An 18,223-nucleotide genomic window follows, 5' to 3' on the forward strand; every position below is an offset into this window, starting at 1 on the left:
CCTTGTTTTCTCTGCTGCAGATCTTGCAGAGCTCAGAATGCTGAGCTGTGTATAACCCCGCCCACACCACTGATTAGTAGTCAGTATGCAGTGTACATAGAAAGCAGCCAATCAGTGGTAGGGGCGGGGTTACACAGCTGTTGATTAGGAGACACCTAGTCCTGTTGTGATAATCTCCTGCTGATAAAACACTGATTTTATTGAAACTACAGCTAGCAGCTATGTGAGTGACACATCCCTGGAATTAGGCTCTCAGTCCCTAAACCATGCTGCTCTCAGACTACATAGCAAATACCTGCTGACAGATTCCCTTTTAATCGCCTGATCCTTTTATTCTTTGGGAGATAAACTGATGCAAGATTATTCAGGGAATGGCTCTCTCATAGAGAGAAGCGGAAATGTTTGGCCGTGCCGAGTGTCCCTGTGTATGGGAAAATCGAGAGAGAGAGCTGTAGGCCGAACGACCATTCAGCCTACAGCTATCTAACCAGCTTAAGACATTTTGCAGTAGATTTGTCAGGGGTGTAAAATTTTGAGAAAACACCTTTCTGTGTGGTCTGGAGTCACCAGTGTGCTTTAGGCTAAATTCACACTTGGTAACATTCTTGTGTTTCCAAGCTACACCCTACTGTAGACACAGAGGACCTGGCCCAATCCAATGTGTTTCACCATTTATTACATTTTGTTATGGTATTTCGGATGTCTGCCGATCAGATCTCTGGAGATGCCCCTGTACACGGGCGTAGACGCTCTGTTCATCCTCTCATTCAGCGCCGTTCATTGTGAAGTCTCATCTTCCCGTGGGTGTATAACCATCACTTGATCAGCTTCTCTGCCCTGCTTATTAAAAAGCTTAGCAATGTATGACCCACTTATATAGTGAGTAATAAAATATTTCTGTAAAATCTGAGGGTGGTATCTCCTATCTTCATGCTTAGTTTGATATATATATTTTTTTTTAAATCTGAAACAATGGCATATGTGCCCAAACGCAGCAGCAGCAGCGGACCTTGCTTGTGGCCTTGATGTCATGTTAAAAGGACGATTATCATGGTGTCTGACAGGAGGCGCTTAGCAGATGTCTAGTTTTGCTGAGAAATTATCACTTATCCAAAGCGACTCAGAAATGCCCTGTGAGGATGGAGCACGCCGTTCATTCTTCAAGAGTGCCGAGTACAGCACTTGGCCTTTTCTGGCAGTCCCATAGAAAATGAATGGGGCTGTAGTGCACTTGTGCACGATCATGACTTTTAGTGATGGTGGAACAACCCTAAAACTAGTGATGCACAGTGAGATCGCATCTAATGATGTGATGACCTGTGACTTAAAATTATAGAATCGAATCATATAATGTTAGAGTTGGAAAGTACTTCCAGGGTCATCGTGTCCAACCCCCTGCTCAATTCACTAAACCATCTCAGATAGATGTCTGTCCAGCCTCTGTTTGAAGACTTCCATTGAAGGAGAACTCACCACCTCTCGTGGCCGCCTGTTCCACTCATTGATCACCCTCACTGTCAGAAAGTTTTTTCTAATATCTAATCTGTATCTTCTCCCTTTCAGTTTCATCCCATTGCTTCTCCTGTTACCATGTGCAAATGAGAATAAGGATGATCCCTCTACACTGTGACATCCCTTCAGATAGTTGTTTACAAATATTAAGTCTCCTCTCAGTCTTCTTTTTTGCAAGATAAACATTCCCAGATCCTTAAACCATTCCTCGTAGGACATAGTTTGCAGTCCGCTCACCATCCTGGTAGTTCTTCTCCTAACTTTTCTCCAGTTTTTCTACGTCTTTTTTTTTAAAATATGGTGCCTGGCACATGGACACAGTATTTCAGATGAGGTCTCAACAAGGAGGAATAGACTGTCGCGTGACAGTCATGAAAAAATTAAAAACTACTACATTTGTGGTCACATGGGAGCAGCATGGTGACTCAGTGGTTAGCACTGTTGCTTTGCAGCGCTGGGGTCCTGGCTTCAAATCCCACCAAGGAAACATTTGTAAGGAGTTCTCCCCGTGTTTGGGTGGGTTTCCTCCGGGTTCTCTGGTTTCCTCCCACACTCCAAAGACATACTGATGGGGAATCTAGATTGTGAGCCCCAATGGGGACAGCGATGATGAGGTATGTAAAGCGTTGCGGAATATGATAGCACTATATAAGCAAAACATAACAAATAAATGCACACGACTTTTGCAATCATAAACCTCAATGGAAATCCATTCCAACAGCAGAATCATGCAACGTCTGTAAGTTTTCCATCTTGTGACCAAAAAAAGTCCAGATGAGCTTTTCTACAGATCTGTCAAACTATTTCTAAGATAAAAAAAGGTGCAGATGTTCTTCAGAAAACTAGCCTAAACTGGGCTATTCATCCACAATCGCTAGTCTTAGTCTAGTTTTTCAGTGAGTACCGTGTAATGCTCCAGCTTTCTTGCAGAAAGAGTTATTTTGGATATTCCAGCTAATTGTGAGGATCCTAGAAGCTAGGGTTTTGTTGTTTTTTATTAATGGGGAGGTGGGTGCCACTGTAACTGTTAGAGTACCATAGTTGTAGTTTTTTTTATCATAAATAAATAGTACATGTGAAATTAAGCAGCTTTGTAATAAATCTTATTAGAGAAATCTGCTTCTTTCTTCTGGACTGCTCTTTCATTCTCAATTCACAGATACAATTTTGGTTCTCAAAGTTCTATGGAGAACTGTACCTGCCATTCCAGGAGAACTTGCAGCGGAATGTCTGTGTCTTCCTCTAGCTCCTCCTCCTCCATAGAATTTTCAAAGCACCAACTGTCATCTCCTGTCTCAGTAGTGGGAAAATCTATCTTCACTGAGCACAGATTATTTTACTGCTGAATTGAGAGAGTAAGATCAACTTGGGAGGAGAAAGAAACAGATTTCTGTGATAACATATATTACAAAGTTGCTTGTTTTCATGTGTACTCTTGATTTATGAAATAAAAATTAAAACAGAAAGTTACTCTTTAAGAAAGAGAGGGGAAGGAGCTGATGTAGTTACTTGGGAATAGGCAGGGCAGCTGTGACTACTGGAACAAGCCAGGAGTCTGACACAAGGGAATGTTGTCTGTCCAGTTGATTTGCTACTTTGTTGTGCACATGATTTAAAGAAAAGATGGCCGAAAAGCAAGTCACACGCTCGTCCTGGAAGTCATTTTTGGATAATGACTTCTGCATTGCTTGAATTCCATCACCCGCCATGGGCTATCACATCAATGTAGAAAAGCCACCATGTAGATGGGTAGGTGTGGAGCCTGTCCATATGTCACCACACAGATCTAGCCCTAATAATGTTACTAAGCACCAATAAACGCCAAGATTTTGCATGTAAGGTTGTAAAATGTTCCCTTACCCCCAGCAAATAGCATGTGTTACCAAGTCACGGCCAGTTGTCAGATAGATGTTAATGTAAACTGTATTTGCTGGCAAAGATTATCGGCTACTTCCAGTTTTTCTTGGCTGTTAAGCTTAGTTTAGAAACATGCATGACTTTAGCCTAATGTACCGCAGAATTCGGGGAAATGTATATGCCTGGCAATGAGAGGGGAAGTAGCTAGCTTCTCCTCCCTGAGCTTAGACTTCAGTGCAGTTGTCACTTTTTGATGACTCTATAGAAGTCATAGGGGTGAGTGTTCACTCCTTTCAGAGAGGAGCACTGCTGACAAGCTCTAGCTCTGGTGAATCCAATCTGTCCCTATACAGTGAAGGAAATAAGTATTTGATCCCTTGCTGTTTTTGTAAGTTTGCCCACTGACAAAGACATGAACTGTCTATAATTTTAAGGGTAGATTAATTTTAACATTGAGAGATAGAATATCCCCCAAAAAATCAAGATAATCACATTGTATAAATTAGATAATTTTTTTTGCATTTTGCAGTGAGAAATAAATATTTGATCCCCAACAAACCATTATGAGTTCTGGTTCCTACAGACCAGTTAGACTCTCCTAATCAACTCGTTACCTGCATTAAAGACAGCTGTCTTGCATAGTCACCTGTATAAAAGACTCCTGTCCACAGACTCAATTAATCAGTCAGACTCTAACCTCTACAACATGGGCAAGACCAAAGATCTTTCTAAGGATGTCAGGGTCAAGATCACGGATCTGCACAAAGCTGGAATGGGCTGCAAAACCGTAAGTAAGATGCTGGGTGAGAAGGAGACAACTGTTCCTTCACTGTACTTGAAGGCATGTAATACCTCTTTCCTCCTGTAGCGGCTGCTGCAGGAAAAATGAGCAGGAAAGATCAGCCGGACTTGTGACAATCGGCTGATCAAGATGCAATTTCCTTAGTAAAGAGCTAATCTGTGATGAGAGCCCCATGGAAGATATTTTCTTGGGTTGTAAAAATAATAAACCTGCTGCAGCCAATCGTATTTATTTGTTGGGGTCCCTTAAGGCTATTCTCTAGTACATGGATTCTTTTTTTTCGTTCCGTTCTTGATTAGCAGTATAGTAATATTTCCGGACCATCTGTCTCCAGATTACAGCACTTTTACATTATATCATTGTTACCCATGTGTTCAGGATATGTCGCTTGGCATAGACTTTAGTGAATCTCTCCTGTGCCACATTTCCATACTTCTAAAGTAACAAATCTTGTTTTTGGGAAGCAATACAGATATTTTTTATTTTTCTTTATTTTGGATTGTATTTTCACATTTTATTACATTTGCATTTACAAGTATTTTAGCACAGATAATATGACCCTTAAACAGGTTTGAGTCCAGTTCATTATGGTGGCGATGTTGGTGTGGATTTTGTTTCAAGGATCCCCTTTTATATTTAGCTAAGGATATTGTAAATGTTAGTTTGCACTAATGCAAAGACTGCATGGGGCACCCAAAAAAGAATAATGTTTTCATTGGATAGCTGCTTATTCCAAAAACAGCAGTTGAATGGTGACCGCCCGTCTGAAGGCATCAGGACAACGTCCATATTGTTTGGCAGTAGCACACATTTAAATTATGATATAACTTTTATACTATGGCCTCTCTCGCCCCTGTTTGATGCCAGGGCTTCGTTTGGGGGCATCAGAAAATCGGCTCCTCCAAAATGTTTCCTATTCATATAGGTCTCAGAGCTACACGTTGGAGATTTGCCAACTCTTCTCAGATTTTCCCCCTTTTTAAGGCGTCTCCCAAACATTGGTACGTATTGTTAGAGATGACCATGTATGACGCTGAGTCCTCTAGTAGGAGAACCTCTCTTTGCAGCACCTCTACACTTCGATCCAAAGCTGGGTGGGCGCCCTGTACTCTTTTTACAATTGTCGGAGAAGGTCAAATTTGGGCTGTAGGCCGGCAGTTTGAACGTCCTTTTGTATGAAAGCTTTAATTGGTTGTCGTGAAATTAAAGTAATAATTATGCTGAGACTTCACGCACATCGTTGTCAGCAGTCTTTATTGCAGAGTCCATCAAATTTTGCGGGAAATAAAAATTGCTGCGTGTTCCGGTGTTTTTTACATTTTGTATCATGGATCCGGCACATTGTCAATTTCGTTATGTTCCGATTATGGAGCAGAACAATGGAATCGACCAACACAGATGTTAATGTACAAAATAATCTTTGGCACCACCGAACTTGCCAATTTAGGACACAATGTCGTCCTTCTGGTGGAGACCCTTCTGCATGAGCTAGACCAAACTTGTCATCCGTGCATTAGGCTTTCACATTGTATTTTAGGCTACTGTCTGGGGCTCCATCGAGGCTTACGTCTGAAGCTTTGGAAAACAGGATTTGGCTATTTTCGTTGATGGAGCCATTGACTTTAAAGATGTAGTCGGAGCCGCACTGTTCTCTATCGGACGTGATTTTCTCCAGCATCCACCTATTTGAGGCATTCACCAAGACATGGCCAAATAGGTGGATATTGCCAAAAATTATGTCTGACAAACAACAATATCTGCATCCTTAAAGTCAATGGCCCCAATAGCTCAAACGTACGATTCCCTTTTTCAAAAACTTTAGACTTAACCCTGACCGTAGCCTAAAACGCAGTGTGAACATAGCCTCAGTTGCCACTTTTTGGTGCGTAAAGTCACTTCAAGTTTTAGTCCAATTTTATCATGTTTTTACAATTTTTGCCATGACTTGTTGCTTACAGGTAAGGGTTTAGGCTTAAATGTGGCAATGTCACCAAAATGTAGGTGCCAGAAGTGGAGCAAAGTCAGTCACCCAAGAGGTGGCATAAAGGGAGACAAAAGTATCTTCTCATTTATCCTCCGGTGAATTTGGTGATTTTTCAGACTGCTTTGTCTAATCTTACATCAGACGGTAACCACATCCCAGTTAGTAAAGTTTTTTTTTTTGTTTTATTTTTTTGCATCGTAAGTAAGCAGACAGGTCTGTTCCACTGTGCAAGAGCAGACAGGAAAAGAGCAGCTAGGGTTAACGGCGTGCTATCGGAGCGGTCATACTCGCACCCCTCTTCCTCTTTTCCCCACGCTTGCTCTGCTTTTCCACTCTGAGCTTATTACAACATCGGTGTAATGGAAAAGAAAGTATTGTTAGTTACTAGATATTTATAGAGGATTTCGAGGTGAGATGTGTTAATACAAGAATGTAATCTATTAATAAATGCAGCGTCACAACTGGAAATCCCCTATAAAATAATATAAAAACGCTGAATTCACGCAAATATCAGCCTGGGGGTGGGGGGCGGGGGGAGAGGTGAAGGATTTGGAGTTCTACCTAATTCAAAGTGTGGTATGTGGAGTGACAATACCTATAAGGCATAAAGTGATGGAGCTTCTAGTTTAGACTAACTGATCTCAGCCCATTAACTTGCGTCGATCAACTATATGGGATCGGTGCCCCTTTACACAAGCCAACGAGCCAATCACGTTATCGGCAGCACCTCCCCTGGTCACACGGGGTGGTGCGCTGCGAAGGATGATTTTTATGACTGTATAGGCCAGGGATGTCAAACAAATACACACAAGGACAAAATTTAAAAGCTTGGACAAAGTCACCGGCTAACCTTGATATTTTTTTTTTTTTTTTTTAAAATGTCTACAATTGAGGAAATTTTTCCTTATCAAATATAACAATGAACTTTTTTCATATGGAAACAAACTTAAAGGGGTTGTCCTACGAATAAAGTACATTTTAATTAACAGATCATAGAATAAAATATTGGAATAATATTTTATGTAAGAGCAGTAAAAAGCATATGGCCCAATGGCCTAATTTAAATATGTAATAATAAAGGATAAAAAACATGAAATAATACAGATAACCTAAGATGCAAATAATAAAACTGCCCTAAACACAGTATGATACCCCCACAGTGAACCTACTGTACCCACCCCTCAATTCCCCCCGACAAAGTATGGTGACCCCATCACAGTATGATTCTTTAACTGTAATCCCCACACAGCCCAACATACAGTATAATGGGCCCCACATAGTCCTCCATACAGAATAATGGGCCCCACATAGTCCTCCATGCAGTATAATGGGCCCCACATAGTCCTCCATGCAGTATAATGGGCCCCACATAGTCCTCCATGCAGTATAATGGGCCCCACATAGTCCTCCATACAGAATAATGGGCCCCACATAGTCCTCCATACAGTATAATGGGCCCCACATAGTCATCCATACAGTATAATGGGCCCCACATAGTCCTCTATACAGAATAATGGGCCCCACATAGTCCTCCATACAGAATAATGGGCTCCACATAGTCCTCCATACAGAATAATGGGCCCCACATAGTCCTCCATACAGTATAATGGGCCCCACATAGTCCTCCATACAGAATAATGGGCCCCACATAGTCCTCTATACAGAATAATGGGCCCCACATAGTCATCCATACAGTATAATGGGCCTCACATTAAAAAAAATAAATACTCACCTCTGCCCATTCCCGGCTGCTCTGGTCTCTCCATGGTGTCTTCAGATCCCGTGCATATTTCGGTACTGCGGGCACTGTGCTGAGACGTAACATGCAGAGGGGGAATGATGGGATAGAGAGTGTCAGCTGTCGCTCCTTCCTCCACCTTTTGCTTTTAACTGTATCGGCATCTAGGATGCTGATATAGTTGAAAGTGCGGTGCCGCGTGAAATGCGGGCCAAATATACTATACTATACTATACTATACTATATGGCGTCACCGGCAAAATATACTCACCCTGCGGGCTAGAGTTTGACATGTGGCATAGACGGTCCAATCATCTGCTTCTCCGTCTTACATCGCTGGCATGTTTACATGAGCCAATAATCGTGAACAGACTCTCATTCACCAATTCTCTGCCCATCGAATCGCAGCATTAGAAGGTGTTTCCTGATCTCAGACATCATTAGCACACTCACAGAATATAAATGTCTGGATAGATGCGAGCTCACTTTTGGGTCCCAAATTTTTCTTGGGAATTGGATTTTTCTCACACACTCCAGGAATGGAGGGGGCTGCTTTCTCCATTCACTTTTTTTTGGATTTTCACTGGAGCTTCATACAAATGAATAAAGAGAGAGGGGCATGCACTCACTAGAGTTTGTAAAAAAACAAAGATTCACAGGATCCTGTTCCAGCTACTACATCGGTTGTCCATGGCTCCGGCAAAGGCTATGAGATTTCAGAAATCTCATGAACACAGCTTGTTGTTTTGTTTTTTTTTTATAATTATCCTCGGTATTTTGTGCAAAACCTTGGGTTTTGCAGAATGTCACTACTTTTCACCGTTTTTTAGCGTTTTTCACCCATTGACAGCAATGGGTGGTGCAAAAAAATGCTGCAAAAAAAACGCTGGTATCAGGTTTTGCTGTGTGTGTTTTTTTTTTTTTTTTTTAAGAAAAAGCAAGTGCAGCAGTATGTGATACCCATTTATTTTTGTAATTTTCCTATGTTTACCATCTTGTCTTGGTCACCTGAGATACTGTACAAAATAAACATTGGCCGACCAAGGTGTGAAATTGAAAAATGCTGGTGGCCGACCAAGGTGTGAAATTGGTCTGCCATTGAGTTGCTCAGGCATTGTTCAAAGTGGGAAAGTAAATAGTGTCCTACAAACTCAATGCACTGCCATTGGTGACCTGTATTCATTCTTCTGTGGTGGAAGCAAAGCTGAACTTTGGGATTCTGAAAAATGCACCAAAAACGTGTCAAAAAAACGCACCAAAACATGCATTTTTGACGCTGCTTCTTTCCTGCCAAGAGAGCAGATTTTCCTGCAGAAAAAAAAAAGCAAAAATGCAACGTATGAACATAGCATAACCTCTTTGTTCCCGACAGGGCGCATCGGGGCCCTATTCTCAAAATAAATGTGAATCCTACAGGTGGGGCCATATTAGACCTTCTGGCATATTCTGTGGATTTGCAAGGTTTGCATCCGGTGTGACAACCCCTTTTAGATAATCTAGTATGGCCTGCACCAATCTGATTTTGATTACCTATTTTAAGAAAACATCTTTAATATCTTAGTCCTGGACAAACCCCTTTAATTCTAATATGGGGCCTCAGAATTGCCAACAAGATCCATAGTCCAGTGGGCAGTCGGGCCATCCTGCCACCTCCAGCCCTGGCATACACAGTCTTTCCTTGCATGCACCCGCAGTACAGGTGCCGGGACCTAATTTAGCTTGTGAGGTTTCGTATATTTTGCACCAAAGATGAGAGAAGAAGGAATGTCTCTCGCGTACCATATTTTTTTTCTGTCTGGTCTGAAGCCTGATGTGGGGATAAATGTTTAGAAAAGGCTTGGTAATGGTGAATCAGAAGTGTCCTCCCACTGTAGATAACGGGATAAAACGTGTTTTTTTTATTCTTCCAAAATTCTGTGTAGATTTGTAAAATACAGTAATGTGGTTAAGATTCTAGCTACCTGCAGCCGCCACTAGGGGGAGCTCACTTTATCAGTATGTTTTCTTTGCTTTCATACTTTGTTTTTATGTCTTCTAGGAACCCTTTTAAGGTTGGGCCAAAAAGGCAGATTGTTCCTAAAGCAGTAAGTAAATAAGAGATAATAGATGTATCGAAGCACAACAAATTGTTTTTCCACTATTAGAGGATCAGTCGTCGTACCGAAGTCTTCAGTCTCCTACGAGCCAAGAGATGCTCAGTTTATCTAATTGGCACATGTTTCATGTCAACCTTTCCTAGTCTGTGCAGATGGGTTTGGCCTTCTAAGTGTACCTTTCAGCTTTATGCCCGGCACTGTATACTGTCCCCACTCTCAGGTTCTAGGAGTTTTATCATGGTAGTGCTTACCAATTGGTAGATTAATCCTTTAAAGAGTGTCCCCAGAATCGCAGTTCATCATCTGACCTGAGGATGGATAAGTGTTTCATTGCTGGGGGGGGGGGGGGGGGGGGGGGTTAAATTGGTGTCGTTCCCACTTATCCACAAAAACAGGAATGAAATGACAGTCGCACATGCACTGCTCCTCTGAAAACCTGTGGAGCTGACAGAGCCAAGTATAGTGCTCCTCTTTGTCCAATGTAAAGCCTATGTAGATCAGCGCTCTGCCTCCTCTTCTTGCCTGACACGACAGTACACATTGCGCACTGTCGTGAGTTTGTTCTGCAGTGGATTGCAGCCTTTATTTGCAGCTTCTTTATGACATGTCCAGGAGCATGGAGGGCGTTATGACTGTAATAAAGAAGCTGTGAAGTTAGCAGGCATAGTTCTTGAGTGGAGAGGGCAGGCAGAGCTCAGTGCTTGGCAGAGGCTGGCCATGCCCCCTGGTCTCGGACCGCCTTGAAGGTGGTATTATCAGACAGCTGGCTGTTATGAACATGCCCCCTGATTTCACACTACATGGATGTAGATGTTATCAGGTGGGGTGGTCTGTCAGTAGCGGCCAGGAGCAGGCCTAGCCCCCGATATGTGATGTAACATCCCTGAAGGGAGAGGTAGCACTGAGGAGCAGATCCTCTTGAATTGCAGGTGCTGTAAGGATTACAAACAACATTATGGATATTAGCTTTATAGTTTATGAAGGCATATCCATTAGAAATTCTTCTTTTATCTCCCGGAGTACCCCTTTAAATCGCCACTCCAGCATGTTTTTTTTTTTTTTTTTTTAGCACTGGAGTGGGGCTTCTAAAGTAAGGTCCCTGCCCCCGGTCTTATATTTTCCCTCCGGCTCCTTCACCTTTTTTCGGCTCCACTCCATTCCTGACTGCCCAGAAGTTACATCACAAGCTCTCAATGCAAGTCTATGAGACCCTGAATGAAGCTCTCACAGACTTGCATTGAAGAGTGACCTCCGGCGCACGCCAGGAAACACTGGCACTATCTGGCAGTTCAAAAATTGCTGGAGACCGACGGGAGCGGCGGTGATAGAATGTGAACACGGCAGCAGGTGAGTATAAGAGCAGGGTCAGGGACCATAGATTACAAGCACCACTCCAGTGGTGAAAAAAACAAGAAACAGAACGATGGAGTGGTGCTTTAAATCTGCATGTATGAAAAATAGAAAATAGTCTTGGTCACGTATGGGGGTAAAATTACCCAGTCTTAAACTGGTTAAACATAGAAGGTCCATATAAGGTCCTGACCTGCCCCCCCACAGCCCCACACCATGATGTTCCCATCTCTAAACTTCACTGTTGGTATGGTGTTTTGGGGGTGATATGTCCCCTATTGCCTTTTCCTCTGTTGGTCCTTTTTTACCTAGTGCCGTTTGTAATTACTGAACATGAAATGCTATCAGGTGTGATAAGCCCCCAGGACCTTTCCATACATTGACAATGTGCTCATTATGCCCATGATCTGGTGGGCGCTTGCCCTTCTACCATGCAGAGTGGGTAGATGATGCCGTCTGTATGTTTTGGGATTTGTACTCCCATCTTCCACAAAGCCTCCTTTTGTGTGTGACTGTGTACCTTCTCACCCACCTCATCTGCAGACATCCCAGCTTTTCTGTCACTGGAGAGTGGGCAGGCGCAGCTCTGACATCATGGGCACGGAGATTACCGGGCACTTCCCATTACTGCCGTTCACTACGGAGTTCTGCTTTCCATCGCTGTAAGAATCAGGAGGAAGGTCAAAGTCATGGAACATAGATATTTACTAATCGGTCAGATAACACACAATGGGGATTGTGAAATAATCCCTAGTATTGTTCCGCTGGCAGATTTCCTAAATATATCTAAGACCGGATGTAGACAGTAGAGAGTGAAGACCGCTCATAGTAAACAGGAGCTGTCATCTGTTTTAGGAAAGAGTCAAATTCCCCATTATAACAGAGCATTTTTTTTCTTTATAGCTCTGCATTGTTATTCCTCCCACAAATTTGGGGAATAAATTGATAACTGGATATTACTACTTTTGAGGCATGTCCTTACACACGCTGACACTATCCAATCAGTGGTAATTGGCTGGACGCACACCCATAACAGCATGCATACATACATACATACATGTACAGAGGGTGAAATAAGTATTGAACACGTCACCAATTTTCAAAGTAACTGTATTTCTAAATGTGCTATTAACATGAAATTCTCACCAGATGTCGGTAACAACCCATCCAATCCACACAGGCAAAGAAATCACCATAAATGTTCATAAATTAAGTTATGTGTAATAATGAGAAATGACACCGGGAAAAACTAATGAACACGCTTACTGAAATTTATTTAGTACTTCGTATAAAAGCCTTTGTTGGTGATAACCGCTTCAAGACGCCTCCTGTATGGAGAAACTAGTTGCAGGCATTGCTCAGGTGTGATTTTGGCCCATTCTTCCACACAAACACTCTTCACATCCTGAAAGTCTCGTGGGCGCTTTCTATGAGCACTGAGCTTTAGTTCCTTCCATAAATTTTCTATTGGATTCAGATCTGGTGGTTGGCTGGGCCATTCTAGAAGCTGTGTGTTTGGGATCATTGTTTTGCTAAAATGTTCACCCTTGTTTCATCGTCATCATCCTGGTAGATGGCAGCAGATATTTATCAAGAATGTCTCGGTACATTTATCCATTCACCCTTCAATTATCTGAAGTTTGCCAGTGCCATATGCTGAAAAACAGCCCCACACCATGATGTTCCCACCTCTAAACTTCACTGTTGGTATGGTGTTTTTGGGGTGATATGTAGTGCCCTTTGACCTCCAAACATGGTGTGTATTATGGCATCCAAAGAGTTCAATTTTGGTCTTATCTGACCAGACTATATGCTCCCAGTATTTCACAGGCTTGTCTAAATGTTATTGAGCAAACTTTAAACATGCTTGAAAATGCTTTTTGTTCAGCAGTGGAGTCTTGCGTGGTGAGCGTTCTTACAGGCCATGGAGGTTGAGTTCATTACTTATAGTTTTCTTTGAAACAATTGTAACTGCTGTCTTTCTGTAGCAGTCGACAGATGGTCCTTTGTTCTTGGGACAATTCTTCTGATAATTATTTTAACTCCTCTGTCTGAAAACTTGCGGGGAGCACCTGGTCGTGGCCGGGTTATGGCCTCAATAGTGCTCACTGGAACGTTCAGTAGTTTAGAAATTCTTCTGTAACTAATGCCATCAATATGTTTTGCAACAATAAGGTTGTGTAGGTCTTGAGACAGCTCACTGGTTTTACCCATCATGAGATGTTTCTTGTGTGGCACCTTGGAAATGAAACACCTTTTTATAGGACATCAGTTGAACAAGCTATTATTTTTCACTAAGTGACACTAAGAATTCTCCTGCGCATGCGGTGAGTGTGAGAGGATTCTCCTGCGCTCATGGCAAACGCAGGAGAATTTTCCCACGCTGTCAGTGATGTGCATGAGGTGAGCTGAGTTCATTGGACATGAACTCGGCTCATCTGGATGCAGTCACAGCCAGACACTGAGGAGTGCAAGCATGCCTTCGCTTCTCAGTGTCTGTGGCATGGCTAGCTGGATGGCAGCTTTCAGCTGCGATCCAGCCTGTCATATGAATGTAGCAGAGCTGGAGCCATCCTGGGAACCATGGAAAGGTCTGTTTTTTTTTTTTTTTTTTTTTTTTTTTTTTTTTTGGGGTTCCCCCATTTTAATAGCTAGTAAAGGCTAGGTATTCAGCTGGGGGCTGATATTAGTAGCCTGGGTAGCTCCGTGGGTATTACCCCCTTCCCAGGCTTTAAACATCTGCCCCAGCCGTCTGCTTAACCTCCGCTAGAGACTAAAATTACAGGGAACCCCACGCCAATTTATTTTATTTTTTTTAAATAAATCCTTTATTTTAACACTAAATGACAAGTACATTAATCAACACTATCACTGTACTTATTATATATGTGACTTACATGTTTCTTTCTATCTAATCTATGTGTGAAGCTCTATTCTTTCTGTTCTAAATTGTCAGGTACCGGTGTATGCCGCTGATGAATTGCCGGCCGGCTTTTTTAAAGAGACAAAAACACTATTTTTTTTTTAATAAATCCTTTATTTTAACACTAAATAACAAGTACAGTAACCAACACTGTCGCTGTACTTAGAAACAGGTCAGTCACATATATAATATCTATCTAATCTATGTGTGATGCTCTATTCTTTCTGTTCTAAATTGTCGGGTACCGGTGTATGCCGCTGATGAATTGCCGGCTTTTTTAAAGAGACGGGTGCATGAGAATCGGAGGGCACTAGTGTGTTCCAAGTTCCCTGCTATGTTTTTCATGCACCCTCCTATATACCTTGCCTGCCTGTCTGCCTATATATTCTGCCTGCCTGACGTTTAATTGAGCACCGTTCCCATCGATTTGGCCAATTTTTGATCTTCTGCAGACCGCCGGGGGGGACCACCAGAAAAATGCTCGAGTTTCCCATAGACTTACATTGGGCTCGTTGCTCGGGTCGAGCACCCGAGTATTCCAATGTGCTCGCTCATCACTAGTGTTCAGTTAATATTTTAGGATTGGGAAAGATAAATCCCTTCAAAATACCAGATAACTGCATTTTTAGTCTAATAATCCCATTCATATTGTTTTTCTTTGTACGACGTGAGGCGCTCATGAGTCTTCTCCTTTTCTCCAGGTAGAGCGGGACTTTGAGCGAGAGTGTGGCAAGCTCCAGCAGTGAGTAATGTGCCCAGATACCCCCCAGCTCATTCACAGCTGCACTTTTTTGCTCTCGTCCAGTGATTGCAGGTCTCTCTTTCCTCATTTCTCCACAGATTGGAAGACCAAACCAAAAAGCTCCAAAAAGACATGAAGAAAAGTATAGAGGCCGACCTAGGTGTACTGTCTTGTCTTTTCCGTTCGAAGTTAGATTTCTTAATAGTAAAAATATTACCCCTCTCCTAATACTTCTGCTTTTCTACATCTTCCCTCAGCCATGTCTAAGTCTGCTGTCAGGATCACCTCTGACCTTCTTGGCAATCCCCTGTGTGAGCCGGACCAGGATTTCTTGGCCATGGTGACGGCATTGGACACTGCAATGAAACGTATGGATGCTTTTAACCAAGAAAAGGTAATGCACTAATCTGTATGAGCAGCCTTCAAAGTGCTTCCATCCCCAGATATCACAATGTAAACTGTAAAAATTATTAAATAGATCTTAGGCCTGATGAGACTGGTGAATTGACTTTGAAAATCCATATCTGAATGACTGTATAAAATGCTCATTTATATTCCTATTTCTGAATACATTATTAAAAAGATCTTAGACCTGATGAGACTGGTGAATTGACCTTGAAAATCCACATCTAAATGGCTGTATAAAATTCTCATATATTTTCTTAGGCCCGAATACATTATTAAAAAGATCTTAGACCTGTTGAGACTGTTGAATTGACTTTGAAAATCCATATCTGAATGGCTGTATAAAATACTCATTTATTTCCTTAGGCCTGAATTTTATTGCAAAGGATTTTACATTCATTTTCATGTTTTTTTTTCAAAATGAATACACCAGCCTCATAAGGCCTCACGATCTGCTCTCTCTGTTTTTTAGTTAAGTTTAACCTTAGGGTGGTCTCCCAACTTTTTTTTTTGGAAAACCAGTAGTGTATTTCAAGTGACCAAGTTTCCCCAAGTAGGTACTAGATTTAGGGTGCTGAATGCGTTTCTTCAGATCTATCAGCCAGGTGCTTTACTTGTGCGGGTTTCCTGTTTTTTTTTTTGTTTTTTTTAGGTGAACCAAATTCAGAAAACTGTGATGGATCCATTGAAGAGGTAAGCGTTTTCTTAAAGGGCATGTTCACTCCTTACAACCAATTGTTGAAAATATAAAGCAGTTTTGCTAGTAGGAAAGTCTTCCTTGTCTGCAGCTCAAATGCAAAGTTATGTATCTCTATGGTTACATACTGCAAACAAAACACTGTAGTCTGACCTTGTAGTCCTTCCCCATTTTATATGTTGCCTACTGATATACAGGTGGATAGCAAGAAGTAGTAAACAGGGGGTCTAAAGGGACATTTACCTTGGAGACACAAAGGAGGCATAGTAGCTGTGGATCCAAAACGGTAGGAGATTTTTAAAGGGAATCTGTCAGCAGGTTTTTGCTGTGTATTCTGAGACACGTAGAGACAGAGACCCTGATTCCAGCGATGTATTACCTAATTTACAGGCTGCAGCAGTTGTGATAGAATCACAGTTTTCTCTGCTGTAAATCTAGCAGAGCTCTGTATAACTCCGCCCACTCCACTGATTGGCTGCTTTCTGTTAGTGTACACAGAAAGCTGCCAATCAGTGCTGGGGGCGTGGTTTGACCAAGAGGCGCAAAACTGCTAGTCCTGTAGTAATAATCTCCTGCTGATAAAACACTGATTGTATTGAAACAGCAAAATCTTGTCCCAGTAAGTTACACATTGCTGGAATCAGGATCTCTTCTACATCATGCTGCTCTCGGATTACAAGACGAAACCTGCTGACAGATTCCCTTTAAGCAGGGGTATTTTCATCCTCCATTTCTCAGAATTGCAATGTACAGGGGAAGTCTGTGTGATTAACCTCCATGAATTTTGTCGGATCTGTTGCACACAGGTATAGCAGCGTGTTCCCCTCTCTGAACATGGCAGTGAAGCGCAGGGAGCAGGCGCTGCAGGAATACAAGAGACTTCAGTTAAAAGTTGAGAAACACGAAGAAAAGGAAAGGACGGGGCAAGTGATTGCCAAATTACACCAGGTGAGGGGGTTGATGGTGTCGTCATGCCTGCCGTGTATCACCCAATGTAGTTCCTCTCACAGAGATGTATTGTTCCACAGTAGTAATGGGTGACGTAGCGGCACTAGACAAAATTGTCATCTCTAACATGTAGTTACAGTTTCTGTTTCTGCCACTTCCTTTTCAAGCCTATTTCAAGCAGCCATTCCCCCCTTCACTGACTATAAATATTCCCTAGAGAGTATCGGCAGCATGTGACAGGTACTGATCGTGGGCTTGGTGTCTGCCACCGGACACGGAGGGGGTGTGCATTTTCTGGGCTGTTTTCTTCCTGTTTCAGCGCTGGCCTTGGGCACTGAATGCTTTCTCCTTTCTCACATTTCTCTAAATTCTTGAATAGGTACTACCCTGGCCGTTCCCCGTGTGCTGAATATGTGTTTAATTGCTGTTTACTAGATACTTTAAAGGGGTTTTCACATAAAGAAAATGTATAAAAACTCTCAAGTCGGTTTCTTAAACAAGAAAAAAAAAATGGCCATTTTATATGTTCTATGTGGAGCATGTCTATAATTCAACCTGACGCTGAAAAATACATTTTCCTGCATACAACACGACAGAAGTGTGCTGCCAAGGAAGCAACCCCTTAGCGAAGATCTGTTTTATGTGAATGTAGCTTAACCCCATAAAGAGAATCTGTCAGCAGGATTTTGTGAGCAGTATGATGTAGGGTCTGAGACCCTGATTCCAGCGATGTGTCACTTACTGGGCTGCTTTCTGTCATTTTGATACAATCCCTGTTTTCTCTGCTACAGATCTAGCAGTGCTCAAATGCTGAGCTCTGTGTAACCCCACCCACACCACCGATTGGCCTCTTTCTGTGTACAAGGTATATTGACAGAAAGCAGCCAATCGGTGATGGGGGCGGGGTTACCCAGATCAGTTTGACCAGCAGGCACAAGACACCTAGTCCAGTAGTGATAATCTCATGCTGGTAAAACACTGATTTTATTGAAATGGCAGCACACAGCTCAGTAAGTGACCCATCGCTAGAATCGGGATCTCTGTCCCTATATCATATATACATAGCACAAACCTACTGACAGATTCCCTTTAACAACCGGAGGGCTATATTGAAAACTGAGTTTCCATTGGTCCCTGACTATGCAATCTCGGGGAGCCAATGGGTTACC

The 18,223-nt window shown here is 42.3% G+C and overlaps 1 protein-coding gene across 3 annotated transcripts in view; it reads left to right on the forward strand.

The window, feature by feature from the left end:
- The window catches only part of BIN3 (bridging integrator 3), a 50,276-nt gene that overhangs the window by 20,552 nt on the left and 11,501 nt on the right, over positions 1-18,223 (forward strand). For 2 of the 3 annotated variants that reach the window (XM_073654030.1, XM_073654031.1), the window contains 6 exons: positions 9,932-9,977; positions 14,964-15,004; positions 15,103-15,164; positions 15,262-15,398; positions 16,062-16,102; positions 16,913-17,054. In XM_073654030.1, the coding sequence (XP_073510131.1) occupies positions 9,932-9,977; positions 14,964-15,004; positions 15,103-15,164; positions 15,262-15,398; positions 16,062-16,102; positions 16,913-17,054 (469 nt within the window). The remainder of the gene's footprint in view (positions 1-9,931; positions 9,978-14,963; positions 15,005-15,102; positions 15,165-15,261; positions 15,399-16,061; positions 16,103-16,912; positions 17,055-18,223) is intronic. The other variant, XM_073654032.1, reaches the window with a different exon arrangement.

Source organism: Phyllobates terribilis, unplaced genomic scaffold (assembly GCF_046119375.1).
Source record: "Phyllobates terribilis strain yellow unplaced genomic scaffold, ASM4611937v1 Scaffold_11__3_contigs__length_659146591, whole genome shotgun sequence".
Taxonomy (NCBI): domain Eukaryota; kingdom Metazoa; phylum Chordata; class Amphibia; order Anura; family Dendrobatidae; genus Phyllobates; species Phyllobates terribilis.